The sequence below is a fragment of the Sus scrofa genome, chromosome X (genome assembly GCF_054392235.1).
Source record: "Sus scrofa isolate SSC_HxYL_T2T_F1_AM1 chromosome X, Sscrofa_HxYL_maternal_Yorkshire_Landrace_v2.0, whole genome shotgun sequence".
Lineage (NCBI taxonomy): Eukaryota > Metazoa > Chordata > Mammalia > Artiodactyla > Suidae > Sus > Sus scrofa.
In genome coordinates, this window is record NC_139401.1 from 7,921,852 (window position 1) to 7,940,000 (window position 18,149).

At 49.5% G+C, this 18,149-nt stretch overlaps 1 protein-coding gene across 21 annotated transcripts in view; it reads right to left on the reverse strand.

Moving 5' to 3' along the window:
• Positions 1-18,149, reverse strand: part of LOC146394455 (patatin-like phospholipase domain-containing protein 4) — an 81,474-nt gene that overhangs the window by 57,736 nt on the left and 5,589 nt on the right. For 13 of the 21 annotated variants that reach the window (XR_014834979.1, XR_014834977.1, XR_014834978.1 and 10 more), the window contains exons 3-5: positions 16,569-16,663; positions 15,828-15,963; positions 5,623-5,688 (exon numbers count right to left, since the gene is read on the reverse strand). Coding sequence is in view for 9 of the 21 variants with exons in the window: in XM_085007115.1 (XP_084863241.1) it covers positions 5,623-5,688; positions 15,828-15,963; positions 16,569-16,663 (297 nt within the window). In the remaining 12 variants the exon portion in view is untranslated. Of the gene's footprint in view, positions 1-5,622; positions 5,689-15,827; positions 16,160-16,568; positions 16,664-18,149 lie in introns of those variants that run through there. The other 8 variants (XR_014834974.1, XR_014834975.1, XR_014834981.1 and 5 more) reach the window with 3 other exon arrangements.

Consider the following 18,149-nt stretch of genomic DNA (forward strand, 5'->3'; position numbering starts at 1 on the left):
TTAACCCACTGAGCAGAGCCAGGGATGGAACCCACGTCCTCATGGGTACTAGTTGGGTTTTGAAAACCCTGAGCCACAATGAGAACTCCCCAGTTTCAGTTAATCTTAAGTCTTATGGACATATGGAACCTGTAAGTGATGAATGAAAGATTTTTTTTTTAAATAAAAATATTAGGTCCACAAACTAGTATTAGTAAAATGCAGTATGTTCAATAGCTGAGTCATACCAGATGTGGGGATGAAGTGCTCGGATGTGTTAGACAGGAGATGCAGGAGCAGAGCATGGACCTGGCCCCCACTCGGCCTCAGACACACCGTCACGCCCGGGCCTCCTGTGGCTTTGCCTCCAACCCAGGAATGTTGAGCTTCCTTTACTCACCATCACTTCAGAACAACAACCAAAGCCAACATACAAATCAAGGCCTGGGATCCATAAAAACATCACAGCCTCCAACAGGAGAAAGCCTAACACAGAGTTTTATGTAATTTTAACAGCATGAAAATCTCACACCCATAGGAAAAACTGCACTGCAAGCAAAGTTTGCTTTTCCCTGAAATTGGAGAGATTTTAGAGACTGGCATGACCTAGAAACTGTACTCAACAGGGGGAGGGGATGAGAGTCAGCTGTCAGCATGGAAGGGTGCTGGGAAATCCTCTCTGTGGCCCTGCGCATGGAGCCAGGTCATGAGTGCTCTAAGTGTGTTGTGTGCTTGGGGTCCTCTCTTCCTGGGCTTCACCGAACAACCAAGGAAAACCCAATGCTTTCCAGAGACATTAGGTCCGAGTCAGCAAGTAATGCTGCCATGCCTGCCATGCACAAACGTCAGGAACCAGCAAGGCCACGTCCACCTCCCAAGGGCAGAGGGCTCAGGGGGACGGTCTCCCTCTTTCTCGTACCTCTGGGCACTGCGCTCCCTGTTTAATTGTAGCCCTCCTTCCATGTTTATGTCCAAGTCCTCAGTCACAAAGTGGGAAACTCAACGGAGAACATTTCCCCCTTTTAGCCATTCCTGGTCATTCCTTGTCATTTACCTGAGCAGTGGGTATGGGGTGAGATGCAAGTCAAACAAGGGGAGATTTTTTTTTTTTAAAGGAATGAATAAGGCAAAGTAAAGCAAGAGACATGGTACGGATGCACACACTAGAGATCATCCTGGGAAGGTTGCCCCCTAAAGTAGGGACCTCAGCAAATGAACATGTCTGCCTCTCAACTTCCTTTTCTATAAAAGACAGGGGTAATAATCCCTACAGAACTTGGGAGTGGAGTCTAATGCATCTGATAGAAAGCACTAACAACAGAAGTTTGACTTCTTTTGCTGGTCAAAGGACAATAGAAGGTGGACTGGTAAGGTCTCCCTCCTCAAGTCATTCAGAGCCCAGGTCTTTCCAGCTCATTATCAGTTTTTATCCAAGGTGTGATCTCTGACCTCATGATCCACTATGGCTGCTAGAGCTGCAGTCATCACATCTGAGTTCCAAGCAGCAGGGAGGAAAGAAAGATATACAACTTTTGTTCTTTTAGGTCCCACAGTAATTGGGCCTCTCACTGAGCAGCACTTACCAGGATGGCCCCATCTAACTACAGGGGAAGCTGGGGAATGTGGTCTTTGGGCTACACAGCAACAGGTCCAGCTAAAAAAAACAGTAACTTGAGGTTCTGTGACTAGGGAAGAGGAAAGTGTGGTGCGTAGGGGCCATGATCCCCTGCATCTTCTTCATAATACATTTATTACTATTTAAACATGGGAGACGTTTGGCTTCATCTCACAACGTACTAGGCTTCTGGAATGCAGCTCTGTTCTAATCTGGCTCTCCCCTCCTTTTCCCTCACTCACAAGCTATCTCCATCCTGCCTTCTTAGGCACCACCACTTCATTTATCCATCACATCAGCAATTCTGATGACTCTTGGATTCCGAATCCCCTTTCTATGATCATACATAATCTCATGAAACACCTGAGCACTTTGCATATCTTTTTTTTTAACCATTTAGCCATTTCTGTCATGATTATATATTATAAAGCAATAACGTGAAGTAAAATCATTACATTTCATATCATAAAATTAAACTTCATCACCATAATGGAAGGATGATTTTCATAGCATCTTTATTCAAAATTTATGTGTAAAAATAAGTGTTGATTTGTACTGCTATAAGGGAAAATGCTACTTAACTTACTTTAAAATAATCACGTAAAATGGGATACCTCTCAAATTTGGCAGGGACAACATGGATCACGCTCCTTGGTAACTGAGTATCTGCTAGCTCTGAGAGGCAGTACCCAAAACAGGACACCTGGCTTTCCGTAAGCTTATGTTTAAATTATTTTACGTTGCTAAAAAATAAAAAATAAATCAAATCAAATCAATGCTAACTGGTCACAAAGAGGGTTTTAGCCTACAGCATGTAAGCCCATCACTGGAAGCAACAAACAAATAAGAACATGCATATGGCCAGCAAAGACAGTCCAAGGTGGACCAACGGTCCAGTCTCAGGCTCTCCACCTTTGTATTTCCACAACCGCATCCAGTAAGTCCACCTTTCTGTACTCCCCCTCCTCATCTGCAATTTTACCATTAAAAATTTTTTTCTATTATCATTGATTTACAATGTTCTGTCCATTTCTGCCGTACAGCAAAGTAACCCAGTTATATATATACACATATATACACCCACGCGTATATATACACTTTTTTTTCCATATTATCATCCATTATGGTCCATCACCAATGACCAGATATAGTTCCATGAGCTATACAGCAGAATCTCATCGCCTTTTTTTTTTTTTTTTTAAATGGCCACACCAGTAGCATATGGAAAGTTCTCAGGCTAGAGGTTGAACTGGACCTACAGCCTACACCACAGCCACAGCAATGCAGGATCTCAGCCGCGTCTGCAACCTACACCACAGCCCATGGCAACGCCGGATCCTTAACCCACTGAGAGAGGCCAGGAATCAAACCTACAGCCTCATGGATACTAGTCAGATTGTTACCACTGTGCCACATGGGAACTCCCCAGACTCTCATTGCTTACCCATTTCAAGCGCAATCGTTTGCATCTACTGACCCCAAACTCTCAATCCTTCCTACTCCCTTCCCCTCTCTTGGCAACCACAAGTCTGTTCTCTATGTGCATGAGTTTGTTTCTTTTATGTAGATAGGTGCATTTGTGCCATATTTTGGATTCCCACCTATGAGTGCTATCACATGCTATTTGTCTTTTTCTGACTTACTTCACTTAGTATGAGAATCTCTAGTTGCATCTGTGTTGCTGCAAAAGGCACTTTTTTATGGCTGAGTAGTATTCCGTTATGTATATACACCACATCTTCTTAATCCATTCATCTGTCGTTGGACACTTAGGTTGTTTCCATGTCTTGGCTACTGCAAATAGTGGTATTGGTACAAAAACAAGACAGATAGAGCAATGGAACAGAATGGAGAACCCAGAAATAAACCCAGACACCTATCATCAGTTTATCTTTGACAAAGAAGGTAAGAACATAGAATGGGGAAAAAGGCAGTCTCTTCAGCAAATGATGCTGGGAAAACTGTTCAGCCGCATGCACATCAACGAAACTAGAAGACACCTTCCCACCATGCACAAAAATAAACTCAAAATGGCTTAAAGTCTTAAACATAAGACCAGACACGATAAAAGTCCTACAAGAGAATATAGGCAAAACTCTCTCTGACAACAACTGCACAAATGTTTTCTTGGGTCAGTCTCCCAAAGCAACTGAAATAAAAACCAAAATAAACCAATGGGACCTAATCACACTTACAAGCTTATGCAGAGCAAAAGAGACCCTTAAAAAAAAAAAAAAAAAAAGACAACCTATGGAATGGGAGAAAATAGTTGCAAATGATACAAGTAACTAGGGCGTAATCTCCAAAATATAAAAACTACTCATACAACTCAACAACTCAACAGCAAAAAAGACAACCCGATTGAAAAATGGGCTGAAGACCTAAATAGACCTTTCTCCAGAAAAGACATCTGGATGGCCAAGAGACCCATGAAAAAATGTGCTCAACATCACTGACTAATAGAGAAACACAAAAGAAAATGACAGTGAGGTACCACCTCACACCAGTCAGCATGGCCATCGTTGGCAAGTCTACACATAACCAAATGCTGGAGAGGGTGTGGAGAAAAGGGAACCTTCCTACATGGTTGGTGGGAATGGAAATTGGTACAACCACTAGGGAGAAGAGTATGGAGGTTCCTCAGAAAACTAAATACAGAACGACCCTAAGACCCAGCAACCCCACGCCTAGGATTATATCCAGATGTCTGCCCCTTTTAGGCAACCATTTGTAGCCTGCCTGGTCTGGGCCAAGAATCCTGCGAAAAGCACAGAAAGGGGCCAGAATGATCAGGAAAACTCAGAGAAAGAAAATCATGATGACAGCCAAGGTCAGAGCACAGACAGATCCCCAATCACAGCCTCGACAGAGACTCGCACATTCAATTCCTTGGTTGTGAGACCACCCATTCCTTGAGCGCAAGCTCTGCGCTGGGCCTTCAAAGTGAGAGAAAAAGGGAATGAGTAAGCGACAGCTATGAATACGTCTTGTGTACACGTCTAGCCACACACACCTGGAACGTATACATAAAGCAAATGGCATTTATTCATCCAGGAACGTGTGCCTGATCTCGAGGAGGTGTTTAATAGTGTATGTAATTACAAAACATTCATCTCTGGTTATACGGTGTGTGCCGGCTGTGGAGGGGTGGCTAGGGTAGGATGGGGAGCTTTCGTGAATGGCTGTGGAGGATACAGAGGGGCCTGGCTGGAACAGCCCTGGGCCGTGCTGAGAGCAGGCTGCAGGTGGAGGCTTTCCTCTCAGGTTCTCTAAGAGAGCTGGCCTCCTGCCTCCAGGAGCACCTGCTGCCGGGAAGACAGCTCTCCTCCAGGGAAGGATATTTCAGCCCCTCCTTGACAGACACATGTCTAAGTAGAAGACCTAGAAGAAGAGGGGCTGCTGGCTCCCAGCAGGGGGACATGGTGGGGTAAGGGGGAGTCAACATACTCCTTTGGGGGCCCTGATGTCCTTCCCTGCCCTGACGGAGCAGCTCTGCTTCTAGCTGTTTCTAGAAGGGGACATCAACAGGACTCCACATTTATAAGATCTTTTTCTTCTTTATGTACTTTTTAGAAAAAAGGTAACCATTTCTTAACAGAGGAACAAAAGCAGTGTCCCAGTCAATCATTCTCAGACCTGAGGATCCGGTACCACAGCCCCCTGAGCTCAACTTTGTTGTTGTTTGATAGAAACAAAAAACTATGGGCGGGGGGACACAGTTCCCATTCTGGCTCAGTGGGTTACAAAACCCAACTAGTATCCATGAGGACGCGGGTTTGATCCCTGGCCTCGCTCAGTGGGTTAAGGATCCAGTGTTGCTGTGAGCTGTGGGGTAGGCCTGCAGTGGCAGCTCCAATTCAACCCGTAGCCTGGAAACGTCCATAAGCCACAGGTGTAGCCCTAAAAAGCAAAAATATTTTAAAAGGTCCTAGAGAGTTCGAGCTACCAGAATATCACAAAATTGGATCTTTCACAGGCAATGTATGCAGAAGGGAACTACGGATAATTGGTCAGTTTCAGCACATTACCTGCCCGCGGTACGCCACTGGTCTCAGTCCCGCGTAAATGGGCACGAAGCTACTAGCCAACAGGACCTAGATGGACAAAGGGAAGACACCACTTGTGAGAGGGGCCAGTGGCAAGCCATGATCTATTTCATGGCACCTACCATCAAATTATAGTTGTTTAAACACACAAAAGTGTACTGTGAAAATGCCATCAAGTTCCACCTATTTCAAGTGTACTACAGGACACACTTAAATAGAAGATAACAATGTTTAATATCAGAAAAGACCTGAGATAGAGAGAGAGAGAGGCATGATTTATCATATTTGACTCCGTCAACTGCTCCTGAGTAAAACTGGCATTTAATTGTAGACAGCGGAGTTGATATAAAATCAATGTCCAGGTAAGTCTAAATTCCTGAGGGTTTGCAGTTTATTGCAGATGAGTTCTTTACAATGCAATTTTAAGTAAGGTATTTACAATGCTCTCCTCCACACTGTAAGCATCAAGCATCTTTTTTTTTTTTTTTTTGGTCTTTTGTCTTTTTAGGGCCGCACCTGCAGCACATGGAAGTTCCCAGGTTAGGGGTCCAATTGGAGCTGCAGCCGCCAGCCTACACCACAGCCACAGCAATGCCAGATCCGAGCCGCATCTGCGACCTACACCACAGCTCATGGCAACGCTGGATCCTTCACCCACTGAGCGAGGCCAGGGATCGAACCTGCAACCTCGTGGTTCCTAGTTGGATTCGTTTCTGCTGCGCCACGATGGGAACTCTAGTAAGCATCATTTTAAAGTTTCACTCTGTCTTCCAGAGGAACAAACGCCTCTGGTTATTACAGGGGAGGTTAGCCTGCCGCTCGGGGATGTTCTAAATTACGTTGCCAGGATCTCACTGAGGGAGGAATGCATTTCATGTGCCAGGGACATGGCCTGGATCCATAATGAGACAGTGGTGAGTGTGGGCACTGATGACACTCTATGTGCCATTTAAACAGTCAAAAAAGATTGCCGTTTAAAATACTACCTTTTCTTCCCCCTGGAGAAGGTGGGTCCTGGAGCTTTTCTGACAGGTACATGCTTTGCTTTGCAACGTTACTTCCAAGTCACTAGTGTTCTCTTTGGAAAGATACAGCAGGAGATACTGAATATTTAAACTGCAGCCCTTCAACTGTTAAATGAAGACTCTACGTCTGCTGTCAAAGATTTCATGAGATTTTTTTTCCCCCCAGCATCTATTATTCAGAAATGGATTATGGCCCCAAAGCTGATTTGGAAATCATTTATTTAGAATTCTCGAGAGATAAGTCGGCCTTTCCCCGGTAGAAACAAGGTTGTTAAGTACGATTTCTGAGGTCAGCTCTCAAAAGCTGATTTATTCCGAAGGGCAACGAAATGACAGACCCAGTCACCAGCAGGACACGACTGCTACAGGACAGAGGACAGGGGAGGGGTCTTGGATGCCACAGCCCCCACGGCCACGGGCCTGGCCCCAGGAGCACGGAGGGCGTGAGGCTGCAGTCGAAGCAACGTCAGTGGTGCGAAAGCCCAGCCCAGGCACTGTGGCAGCAAAGACAAAGGGACAATGCCAAGGGGGGGTGCACAACTCTGCTGTGCCAGGCTGGCGCGGGGTGCGCGAAACAGGTGCACGCTGTCTGGGCCCTGTGTGACGGGGCATGTGGGTATTAAGGACTCGGAGGGAAGCAGAGCACTAGGCCAAGACACAGGGATGACCTTGCACGAGATTTCCTCCCGGCCGTCTGAAAAGGGTCAACACAGACGTGCCCCAACCAAAGTGTTGATCTTAAGATTGGTGCTTTCTGTGGGGGACGTGACGGGACAGGCTGCTTCCACATCACCCACAGCCGTCCCACAAGGAGGGAGGCAGGAGTGCACGGCCCCTTCTGGGGGTTTGTGGAAACCGCGTCAATGTGGAGGGCAGACAGGATGGCATCCAGGCATATGCAGGCCCAACGCGGTCCACACCCGATGGCCCTGATGTGGGCAGCGGAGTGGTTTTCAGAGCAAGACTGTTCACAGTTATGGTCACTGCCTTCACCCTAAGCTGGCACGATCACCACTGGCTCCTCCGTAAAAAAAATAAAAATAAAAATAATTACAGACCCCATGTAGGTTCTGCATGCGCCACGGAACTATTTTAAGAAGTTATTCTGCAAAATGCAGCCCTGCAGCCCCGTAATAACGCACATTCTGTGGCTAGTACACATGTTGGGCAATGACGGCCCTCAGAGGTTTTTAAGCAACCAAAGCCACTCCATAAACACAATGACTTAGTTTATTCTGCTACACAGACATGTGGCCTGGAAATACAAAAACAAAACAAAAGTCAGTACCCTTACAACCAGAATTATGTGTCAAGGTATAAAGTGAAGTTTACAAGTTAATGCTTTGAGGTGTTTAGATGAAAAATGCTATCCAATTATTTTGCTCCAGATAATAACAGTAAGAATCCTTGGAGCTGATATGAAGAGGGCAGCGAACTGGAAAATACCCTTCACTTCCCCCCAAATCAAGGTATTTGTTCTGTCACAGTTGATATGGGCTGCTGATTTGTATAGCAAACTCACGTTAGTGGGGAAATGAGCTTTCCATAGTTAGGAGGTAAGCGGCTTTGCTGGGCTTACGGCCATCTTATTGCAAACAAATGGGATTTTCTACAAAGGGAGGCAAAAGACTGACAGTGTAAGGGTAGTTGATGAAATATTATGCCTCAATATCCTCTTTCTCTTGCCTCCTTGCGCCAATGAAATTTTTCTAACCAATACATACATCCCTACACACCCAGAGCAGTGGTTCTCGAGCAGGCGTGTCTAAGCACCCTGGACAGTAGGCGGAATCTGGAGACCATCTGGGTTGAGAACATGGGCAGAGAAGGCAGAAGCCCACTGTTCCTGCCCCATCACTTGACCCAGCACGTTAAGTATTACATGTATTTTCTTTTTTTTTTTCCTTTGCTTCGTTTACTTTTTAGGGCCACACCCACAGCATATGCAAGTTCCCAGGCTAGGGGTGGAATCGGAGCTGCAGCTACTGGTCTACACCACAGCCACACCAACGCCACATCTGCAACCTATCCCGCAGCTTGCGAAAACACTGGATCCTTAGACCGAGCAAGGCCAGGGATGGAACCCACATTCTCATGGATATTAGTTGGGTTCTTAACCTGCTGAGGCACCATGGGAACTCCCACGTGGTTAAACCATGGATTTGGATCCTGTTTCCTTCTCACCAAACACACAAGGATAAAAATAACAGTTAGTGGCTTCCTGTAGCAACTGTAGACAACACTGCCAAGCATGTATTCAATACATGTTTGGACAAACTCTTTTCATTTTATAGTTCAGAGAAAAGGGGTATTTAGAAAATTATGTGGTCTGGCTTCCTTAGCGAATAGAGTCTCCCCAAGTTACAGGTGATGCCTCGAGCTGACTGTGGAATTTAATGAGGATCTGGCGGTTTCCTCGGAACCTGCTGGTGTCGTTGAAATTCAAAGACAGATTTGAATTTATCTTCCTCAGTCTTCCCGAGATCATGACCCGTCTTAAATGCAGTCCTTATTTCACCGTTCCAAGGCTGAATGGGAGAAGACCTTGCCGTGACCATGCTGGCCGTGAGCAGGGAGATGGAAGACAGGGGAGCAAGGGAGCCTCGGTTCTTCTTCCCAAGAGGGTCACCATTCGTCATCAATGTTTTCAGGGCGTACATATCAAGGAGCATTCAGGAATGTCAGAGGCCGTCTCAGAGCAGATGCTGCAGCTGCTTGTAAACACACATTCAGTCATGTGTACCAATTCAGACAAGGACAGGACACTACCCTTCTGGGCCTTGGTTCATTTCAAAATCTTTTCTGCTGAGCTGTCGGGGTGATGTCCTGCTCCCCAAGTATGCTTTGTGGAAAGCTAGTATTAAAAGGGGTTTGGATTTCCTGATGGCCTGTTTCCTTCTGAGGAAAAACAGCCCCGAATAAAATCTGGACCTTAAAACAAGGCGTTGATCTGCAAGATGTACACAAGCAGGAGTTCCCACTGTGGCCCAGAGGGTTAAGACCTCGACCGGTATCTGTGAGGATGTATCTGTGAGCATGCAGGCCTCGCTCAGGGGGTTCAGGATCTGCTGTTGCCACAAGCTGCAGCGTAGGTCTCAGAGGCAGCTCAGATCCCGTGTTGGTGTGGCTGTGGTGTAGGCCGGCAGCTGCAGCCCTGATTTGACCCTTAGCCAGGGGACCTCCATATGCCGCAGGTGTGGTCATAAAAAGGAAACAAAACAAAGACAGACACACATGGACAATGGAAACAATATGCAAAAGGCCCACAAACAAAGGACTTGCTAAGTATCCATGACTAGTATTTGCCTCTGTGCCTGGGTCTCCCGGCAGCGGCTCCCCAGGGCTGGGATCACTGTTCCACAGTCCGGGGTTATGAATGAGGTCGGGGTGGGGTCTTCCCCCTGTCCTAGGGGGAGGTCTCTGCAGTGCCTGGTGCTGGCTGGGATCCTGGCACTTGGGGGCCTCTGATGCCAGGAGCTGCCCTGATGATCTCTGAACGGCCTTCTTCCACATAGTGGACCATAGGTCCTGGCTTCTGTCTAGATAGCCAAGCTCATCTCCTTATCCCGTGATGATCTCGCCACCTGGCCAGACCTTCCTCATCCTTCCCGATAAATATAGAGAGGCTGAGAAGGTTCCCAATCTTTAAGTTCTGCTTTGCTTTTAAGGAACAATTCCATCTTTTCAGGCAGGTCTCTCTTCTCGCACTTTACGATAAGCGATCAAGAGACATCAGGCCGCTTCTTCCGTATTTTGCTTAGAAATTGCATCAAATACCCAGTGTCATGGCTCACAAGTTCTACCACCCACCAAACATGAGCACAGCACAACATCATGCTGCTATTCTTTGTCAGCTTCGAACAAACACGGCCTTTCTCCAATTGTCTGATAAAATGTGTTTCCATCTGAGACCTCATCAACACGGCTTTTGCTGTCCGGATTTTTCTGAGATGATGGAGGCTGTCTCTAGGGCTTACTGTTTTCCTTCTGAGTCCTCACCTCAATTACCTACAGCAATGCTTTTTCCACCAAGCTCCTCACGACTCTTTGAGCCTCTGGCTGTTACTCCAAAGCCACTTCTACACTGTGGAGGTATTTGTTACAGCAGCATCCTTAGTTCTCAAGACTAATTTCTTGCCTTACACTGTTCAGGCTGCTCCAACAAAATACCACAGATGGGGTGGTTTAGAAGCAACAGCAACTTTGTCACACTTGTGAAATCCCACAAGTCCAAGATCAAGGCAGATTGAGTGTCTGCCAAGAACCCACTTCTGCATCCTCACTGGACAGAAGGGGGCGCTCTGGGTCTTCTTCTATAAGGGCACTAATCCCATTCACAAGGGCTCCACCCCTGTGAGCTCATCAGCTTCCAAAGCCCCCCCCCACCTCCACCAAATATCATCCTATGCGGGGTTAAGATTTCAACACAGGAACTGAGGGGAGGGGACACAAACATTCAGACCATAGCACTCGATTAAGTCACCATGGACGTAAGATATACTACGGATACTATAGAAATCCAATCCCAAATCCGATGAGTCTTTGGACCACATCATTGGTCAGCAGAGGTTTTCAGGAAATAATGAGCTATTCTTGCAGCTATGAGATGAAAGAATGATTTTTTTTTAATGCCACCCAAAATGAAATTAAGTATGTATCATCACATCCAAGTACCATTTTTTAAAAGGGCTCACGGTGGAGTTTTTGTCATGGCTCAGTGGTTAACAAATCCAACTAGGAACCATGAGGTTGCCGGTTGGATCCCTGGCCTTGCTCAGTGGGTTGAGGATCCGGCGTTGCCGTGAGCTGTGGTGTAGGTTGCATACGCAGCTCGGATCCCATGTTGCTGTGGCTGTGGCATAGGCCAGTGGCTACAGCGCTGATTAGACCCCTAGCTTGGGAACCTCCATATGCCATGGGAGTGGCCCTCGAAAAGGGAACAAAATAAAATAAAAGGGCTCATGGTGAAGAGCTGTAACGTTGGATGCCTCAAGGCAGCCAAACTCGGCAGTCATCCATTTCCTGAGGTTTTACAGATGCAGGGGAGCACACTGCTTCAGCACCAAGAAGGGAAGGGAAACAGAAATACAATAGTTAACAGGGGGAACCCCACCCAGGTTGCGCAAAGAAAGCCGGGACCTTAAACTCTCCTAACAGCCACATCGGGATGCCGACCAGTCGTGTGTGTGGCTTATTATCTTAGTTGTTTTTAACGTACTCAAGCTTTTCTGTCATCAACGTGCTTATAGAGCTTGACTGTTTCAAGCGCCCTTTTACAGGATTTTTTTCAATTGACTCACTCTAGTAACAGAGGAACTGCTTCTCTCCACTTCACACTGAGAAAACGGAGGCTCCGACACCACTACCCTCAGAAGACGCAGCCAGGGAACGGCAGGCTGAAACATGAACACTGGGAGATGCACAGAGAACCCTTGATAACGCAAGACGTCGTGGCACAAGACAGACACCCAGGCGCGCGTTGGAAGATGCAGGGTTCTACCGGGATTTTCCGGTACACAGACACCCTGTCTGTAATCAGAGGCAGCAGCCGTCAGCTGGTGGATCATGAAGAGCCTGGCCTTAAAAGAAACCTAGCTAGTGGAGTTCTGGTTGTGGCTCATTGATAACAAATCCAACCAGTATCCATGAGGATGCAGGTTCAATCCCTGGCCTCCCTCACTGGCTTACGGCTCTGGCGTGGTTTAGGGTGCAGACTCGGCTTGGATATGGCATTTCTGTGGCTGTGGTATAGGCTGGCAGCTGCAGCTCCAATTCTACCTCTAGCCTGGGAACCTCTGTATGCCACAGGTGCAGCCCTAAAAAGGCAAAAAAGAAAAAGGAAAAAAAAGAAACCTAACTAGTCATTAAGAGAATAAACAAGCTGTCAATAAAATTCACTGGCATCAGTCCTCTCCCACATTCCTATATTGGCTACTGCCTGGTTTGAGCCGTGTGGAACCTCGGATGTTAAATTTTCATCTCTTTTCCAAGTGCCTACAGACTTCCCTGATGACAGACAACCAACCCAAGGCTGTGGGATGAGAGCTGGCATGCCCAGCTCCCAGCAAGCAGCAGGTACACACGGTGGGCTGCCTCTGGTCCTGACCCCTGATCTCAGAGCCCCTGGGTCTCTAGCTAAGGAGGTGGGGGGGCGGGGCACGAGGCTTTCCTCTCTCTCCCACCCTGACCGGGGCAGTCAGAATCACCACCCCTGCAGCCCCTTTCATTGGCTCACAGATGGTCATTCCCCAGAGCTCGGGTCTATTTGATTTGCTCTTCATGCACTTCCCGCCTCCTTCCTCTAGGCTTCACCAGACTCCTCTCTGGACTAGAGGCTTCGCAAACACTCCAAGCATCTACTGCATGCATTTTTACAGCCACCATCTGTGGTCAAGGCGTTAGCCATCCTTCCTTGGAGTTTCTTCAGAAGGTTAGAGCAGTCTGCTGAACATTTAAAATGCTTCTCGTGTACCCCAGGATACGTGTTAATTATTCAATTATTCTCCTTACAAGGTATTACACATTTGTGTCAGCCATTTCTCTCCTGTTCAATGAACTCAAGTAATTATACCAATTCTCCGAATAGTTATTATCCAAAACAAAGCCAAAAAAAAAAAAAAAAAAAACAGTCATGTTTGCTTATTGCAGTTGTTGGCTATTGCTGCCGTGACAAGTTACCACAAAGGCAGAGGCTAGAACAACACAGATGGATGATCCTGGGGTCTGGTCCTGGGGTCCGGATCCAGCCCGTGTCTCAGCCAGGCAAACGTCCAGCTGTGCGTCAGGCTGCATGCCTTCTCGGGGCTCTGGGGGGAGTCCGCTATCTGCTCATTCAAGCATTGGTGGATGACAGTTCCATCGGCTGTAGGACTGAGGTCCTTCTGCCTCGGGGGCTGCCTTAGTGCCCTCCGGTCTCACAACCAGCGGGGTCTCCACTTTTAAGGACACGCGTGCTGAGTTTGGGTCTGCCCGGTAACCCTCCCCACCTCAGGACCCTCAGTTATCATCACATCCACACAATCCCTTTTGCCGTGAGAAGCCACATTCACGGGTCCCAGGGTCTGTGTACACACACCTCTGGGGCATCTTCCTCAATCGACTGCTCCCCGTGAGAGCAGTCGAGCGGGGGAGGGCGATGTGTATGGGGTAGGGCAGGGCTCTCAAGTGACCTGGACTGTGATCCCAGCTGGGCCAGGAACTAGCTCAACCCTTCTGCTCAGATCACTGAACGTCGAGGATCCAGTTTCTCTGTTCTTTCAAGTGATACCACCTCAGTTCCCTGGTTTATTCCTTCGCACTCATTCACGGAACACGCTGATGGAGCTGGCACTGTGCCAGGGGCGGAGACGACAGCAGTGGACAGAGCAGAGCCGTCCCTGCCCCCCTGGAGCTTCCTTTCTAGTGAAGGAAGACAGACAGAAACTAAGTAAACAGAGCTGTAAGATACACAGTATGCAGCCCAGGGCTAAGTGGGGGGTGGGGGAGGAGGATAAAAAAACCTCAGAGGCTCTGCCGCTGACACACAGATACAGAGGAGCCAGGGACAGACTCAATGAAAAGGCAGTGGCTGTGGGTAGAACTCCCTTCTTTTTTTCCTTTCCGCTTGCACCCTCAGCACATGGAAGGTCCCAGGGATGGAATCTGAGCCACAGCTGTGGCAACATTGTATCCTTGACTCACCTTCCCCTCCCCAGTGGTAGTTGGATTCTTAACCTATCCCGCCACAGGGGCAACTCCCCCAACTCGTGTTTTTTGATATGATGACAGCATCTTGTCCCCTTACAAGCCAGACAGGCATTCTAATCCACCGAGAGCCTGACCTATCAGTATGGGTGTTGATGCTCATGATAACTCACACACTCTTTACATTTTTTAAGACTACCTAAGACTGTAAATGACATTATAGAACAATTCTTTTTCTAAGCTGGAACGACTTAATGTTTAAGCAAGAGGCTGGCGTAATTGGCACACCAAGTGAAAATATTCTAATCCCTTAAGTCACAAAGTAATTTGACTTGTCAGTTCAACATCTCATTAAGCATTTCACATCATATCGTTTGAATGCAAAACCTGCAGAGTGAGAGTCGATAGTAAAAAAATCAACGCATTTATCATGTACTTCGGGTGGAACGTGCAGCGCTCACGATTCATCTATCACCTTCCGCTGTATCGAAACACATGTTCTCTGCATCACCTAAGGCTGGCTAGGATTCCCACAAAAGGACAAAGAGAAACATCCCCTGGCTTTTCTACGAAAAAAGCACCTCTTCCAATTTTAAAATATTTACTGTACTACTGAGCAACTGGGCTTTCTCTGCAGATCAACTGAAGCATCTCCCAGAGATGATCAATTCTCAACCAACCAACTTGCACCTGTGTTTGGATAAAAAGGGCTTGAAAACAAAACGGAAGAAATGAAAGGAACATGAGAAGGAAGAGCTGAGACCTGGATTCCCTCCGGTCATCAGTACAGCTTGGGGTGTGTCCTGTGAAATCCTTCCGCCCATTTCTTCTGCTCCCAAAGCAACGAAATGACAGTAATCACACAGGTCCTGCCTGATTTATGGAGGGACTACATACAATAGCACATGCACTGCAGTTCCCCTCATGGCTGAGCGGTAACGAATCTGACTAGTATCCACGAGGAGGCAGGTTCAATCCCTGGCCTCACTCAGTGGGTTAAGGATCCGGCATTATTGTGAGCTGTGGTGGAGGTTGCAGATGCCGCTTGGATCTTGCATTGCTGTGGCTGAGGTGCAGGCCGGCAGCTGCAGCTCTGATTCAACCCCTAGCCTGGGAACTTCCATGCACTGCAGGTGCAGCTGTAAAAAGCCAAAAAAAAAAAAAAAGAAAAGAAAACAGCACATGTACGAGGTCTTCCATAAACAGCAAAGTATTACCCGCACCAGAGTAAGGACCTGTTACTGCTACAGAGCTAAGTATGCGTGCTGCTAGTCACAAAGAAAAACACTGAGCTGCTTTGGAGGTTTCTGGGAGCTGCCTGCCTGGAGGTGGGTCCGCTTCTCAGCCAGCTGACTTAGGGAGCACCTCCCAGGCATGATGTACAAGGCAGGATCTTACGACACTGGGCTGCTCCGCGCAGGGGAGAAGGGTGCCCAGCAGCGCTTGCGGACTTCCGCCAAGGAGAAATGCGCCCCTTACCTGAATGAGGTCCTCTCTGGAGGGAAAGCTGGAGACCAGGTAGTTCTCTCTGGTCCTGGTGCTGGTGATGGACACGTGGAGGCGGTGGTGGGCCAGCTCGTGCGCGTTGGGAGGGAGAATCGACTCCATTCCACTCCTGGAGGAGGAGACGGGACCCCAGGTGGGCTGCACCCCACAGGCTGGAGACCCAAGGAAGAGCCCAGAGACAGCGACAGGGACACCGATGGTTTACTGCATGGGGGAACCTTACACATCTAGAGCAAAAGGGTCCAAGAAAAATGGAGCAACACCCCAGGGTGCGGGAGAAAGCAGGCTGAACGTAGCAACAACCTGGGCTGGGGGAGAAGGAGACTACCGTTTATAAGGGAAATTGGCAACTGATGAGAGGTTGGCTCATCTGTTACCAGGGAAACCAGCCACCCACAGCCCCTCAGGTTAACAACCACCACCCGGGCAGATGTTTCCCTTTAATAAACTAGCAGGTGGGGTCGTTCTGGCCTGAGGATTAGAACCATCACCATCTGGGGTGGGGGTGGGGTTGCCAGCGTGCTGGGGTGAGTGGGGAGAACAGCCTTCTTGAGTGGCTGGACCACACATGGCACGATTCACCTTTAATTACTGACCGCCCTGTAAACATTTCAGCAGAGGGAACGCTGACTGAGCTTGCGACAGACTATCCAGGACATGCTCTGTTTTCACATGCTTTTATGGGGGGTGTGGCGGGGTGGACTATGTATATACCTCAATCGGCCCATGAAATCATAGCCGGGGGTTACTGCTCCAAACCACTGCCTTCGGATTTCCTCGGCAAAGTTGTAGGTGAACGCGTTACACTCCTGAAAAAAAAAATTAATAGCTGACCCTACTTTTTGTCAAGAGAAAATGTCATTCGGGTTCCAGAACTCTGGGCCCATTACACAAGGCAGCTGGACGCTATAAACCTAACCGTGGATGCTGTAGGGTGCACTCTTTCACAGGTTCTCCAGTCCCTACCACTCCTGGGCCCTCCCCCACCACTCCTGGGCCCTCCCCCACCACTCCTGGCTCCTCCCCCACCACTCCTGGCTCCTCCCCCACCACTCCTGGTCCTCCCCCACCACTCCTGGTCCTCCCCCACCACTCCTGGCTCCTCCCCCACCACTCCTGGTCCTCCCCCACCACTCCTGGCTCCTCCCCCACCACTCCTGGGCCCTCCCCCACCACTCCTGGTCCTCCCCCACCACTCCTGGCTCCTCCCCCACCACTCCTGGCTCCTCCCCCACCACTCCTGGTCCTCCCCCACCACTCCTGGCTCCTCCCCCACCACTCCTGGGCCCTCCCCCACCACTCCTGGTCCTCCCCCACCACTCCTGGGTCCTCACCCACCACTCCTGGGCCCTCCCTCACCACTCCTGGGCCCTCCCCCACCACTCCTGGCTCCTCCCCCACCACTCCTGGCCCTCCCCCACCACTCCTGGCTCCTCCCCCACCACTCCTGGTCCTCCCCCACCACTCCTGGCTCCTCCCCCACCACTCCTGGTCCTCCCCCACCACTCCTGGCTCCTCCCCCACCACTCCTGGGCCCTCACCCACCACTCCTGGTCCTCACCCACCACTCCTGGTTCCTCACCCACCACTCCTGGTCCTCCCCCACCACTCCTGGGTCCTCCCCCACCACTCCTGGGCCCTCCCTCACCACTCCTGGCCCTCCCCCACCACTCCTGGGTCCTCCCTCACCACTCCTGGGTCCTCCCCCACCACTCCTGGGCCCTCCCCCACCACTCCTGGGTCCTCCCCCACCACTCCTGGGTCCTCCCTCACCACTCCTGGGTCCTCCCCCACCACTCCTGGGCCCTCCCTCACCACTCCTGGCCCTCCCCCACCACTCCTGGGTCCTCCCTCACCACTCCTGGCCCTCCCCCACCACTCCTGGGTCCTCCCCCACCACTCCTGGCTCCTCCCCCACCACTCCTGGGCCCTCCCCCACCACTCCTGGGTCCTCCCCCACCACTCCTGGGCCCTCCCCCACCACTCCTGGTCCTCCCCCACCACTCCTGGGCCCTCCCTCACCACTCCTGGCCCTCCCCCACCACTCCTGGGTCCTCCCTCACCACTCCTGGGTCCTCCCCCACCACTCCTGGGCCCTCCCTCACCACTCCTGGCCCTCCCCCACCACTCCTGGGTCCTCCCCCACCACTCCTGGCCCTCCCCCACCACTCCTGGGTCCTCCCTCACCACTCCTGGGTCCTCCCCCACCACTCCTGGTCCTCCCCCACCACTCCTGGGCCCTCCCTCACCACTCCTGGCCCTCCCCCACCACTCCTGGGTCCTCCCTCACCACTC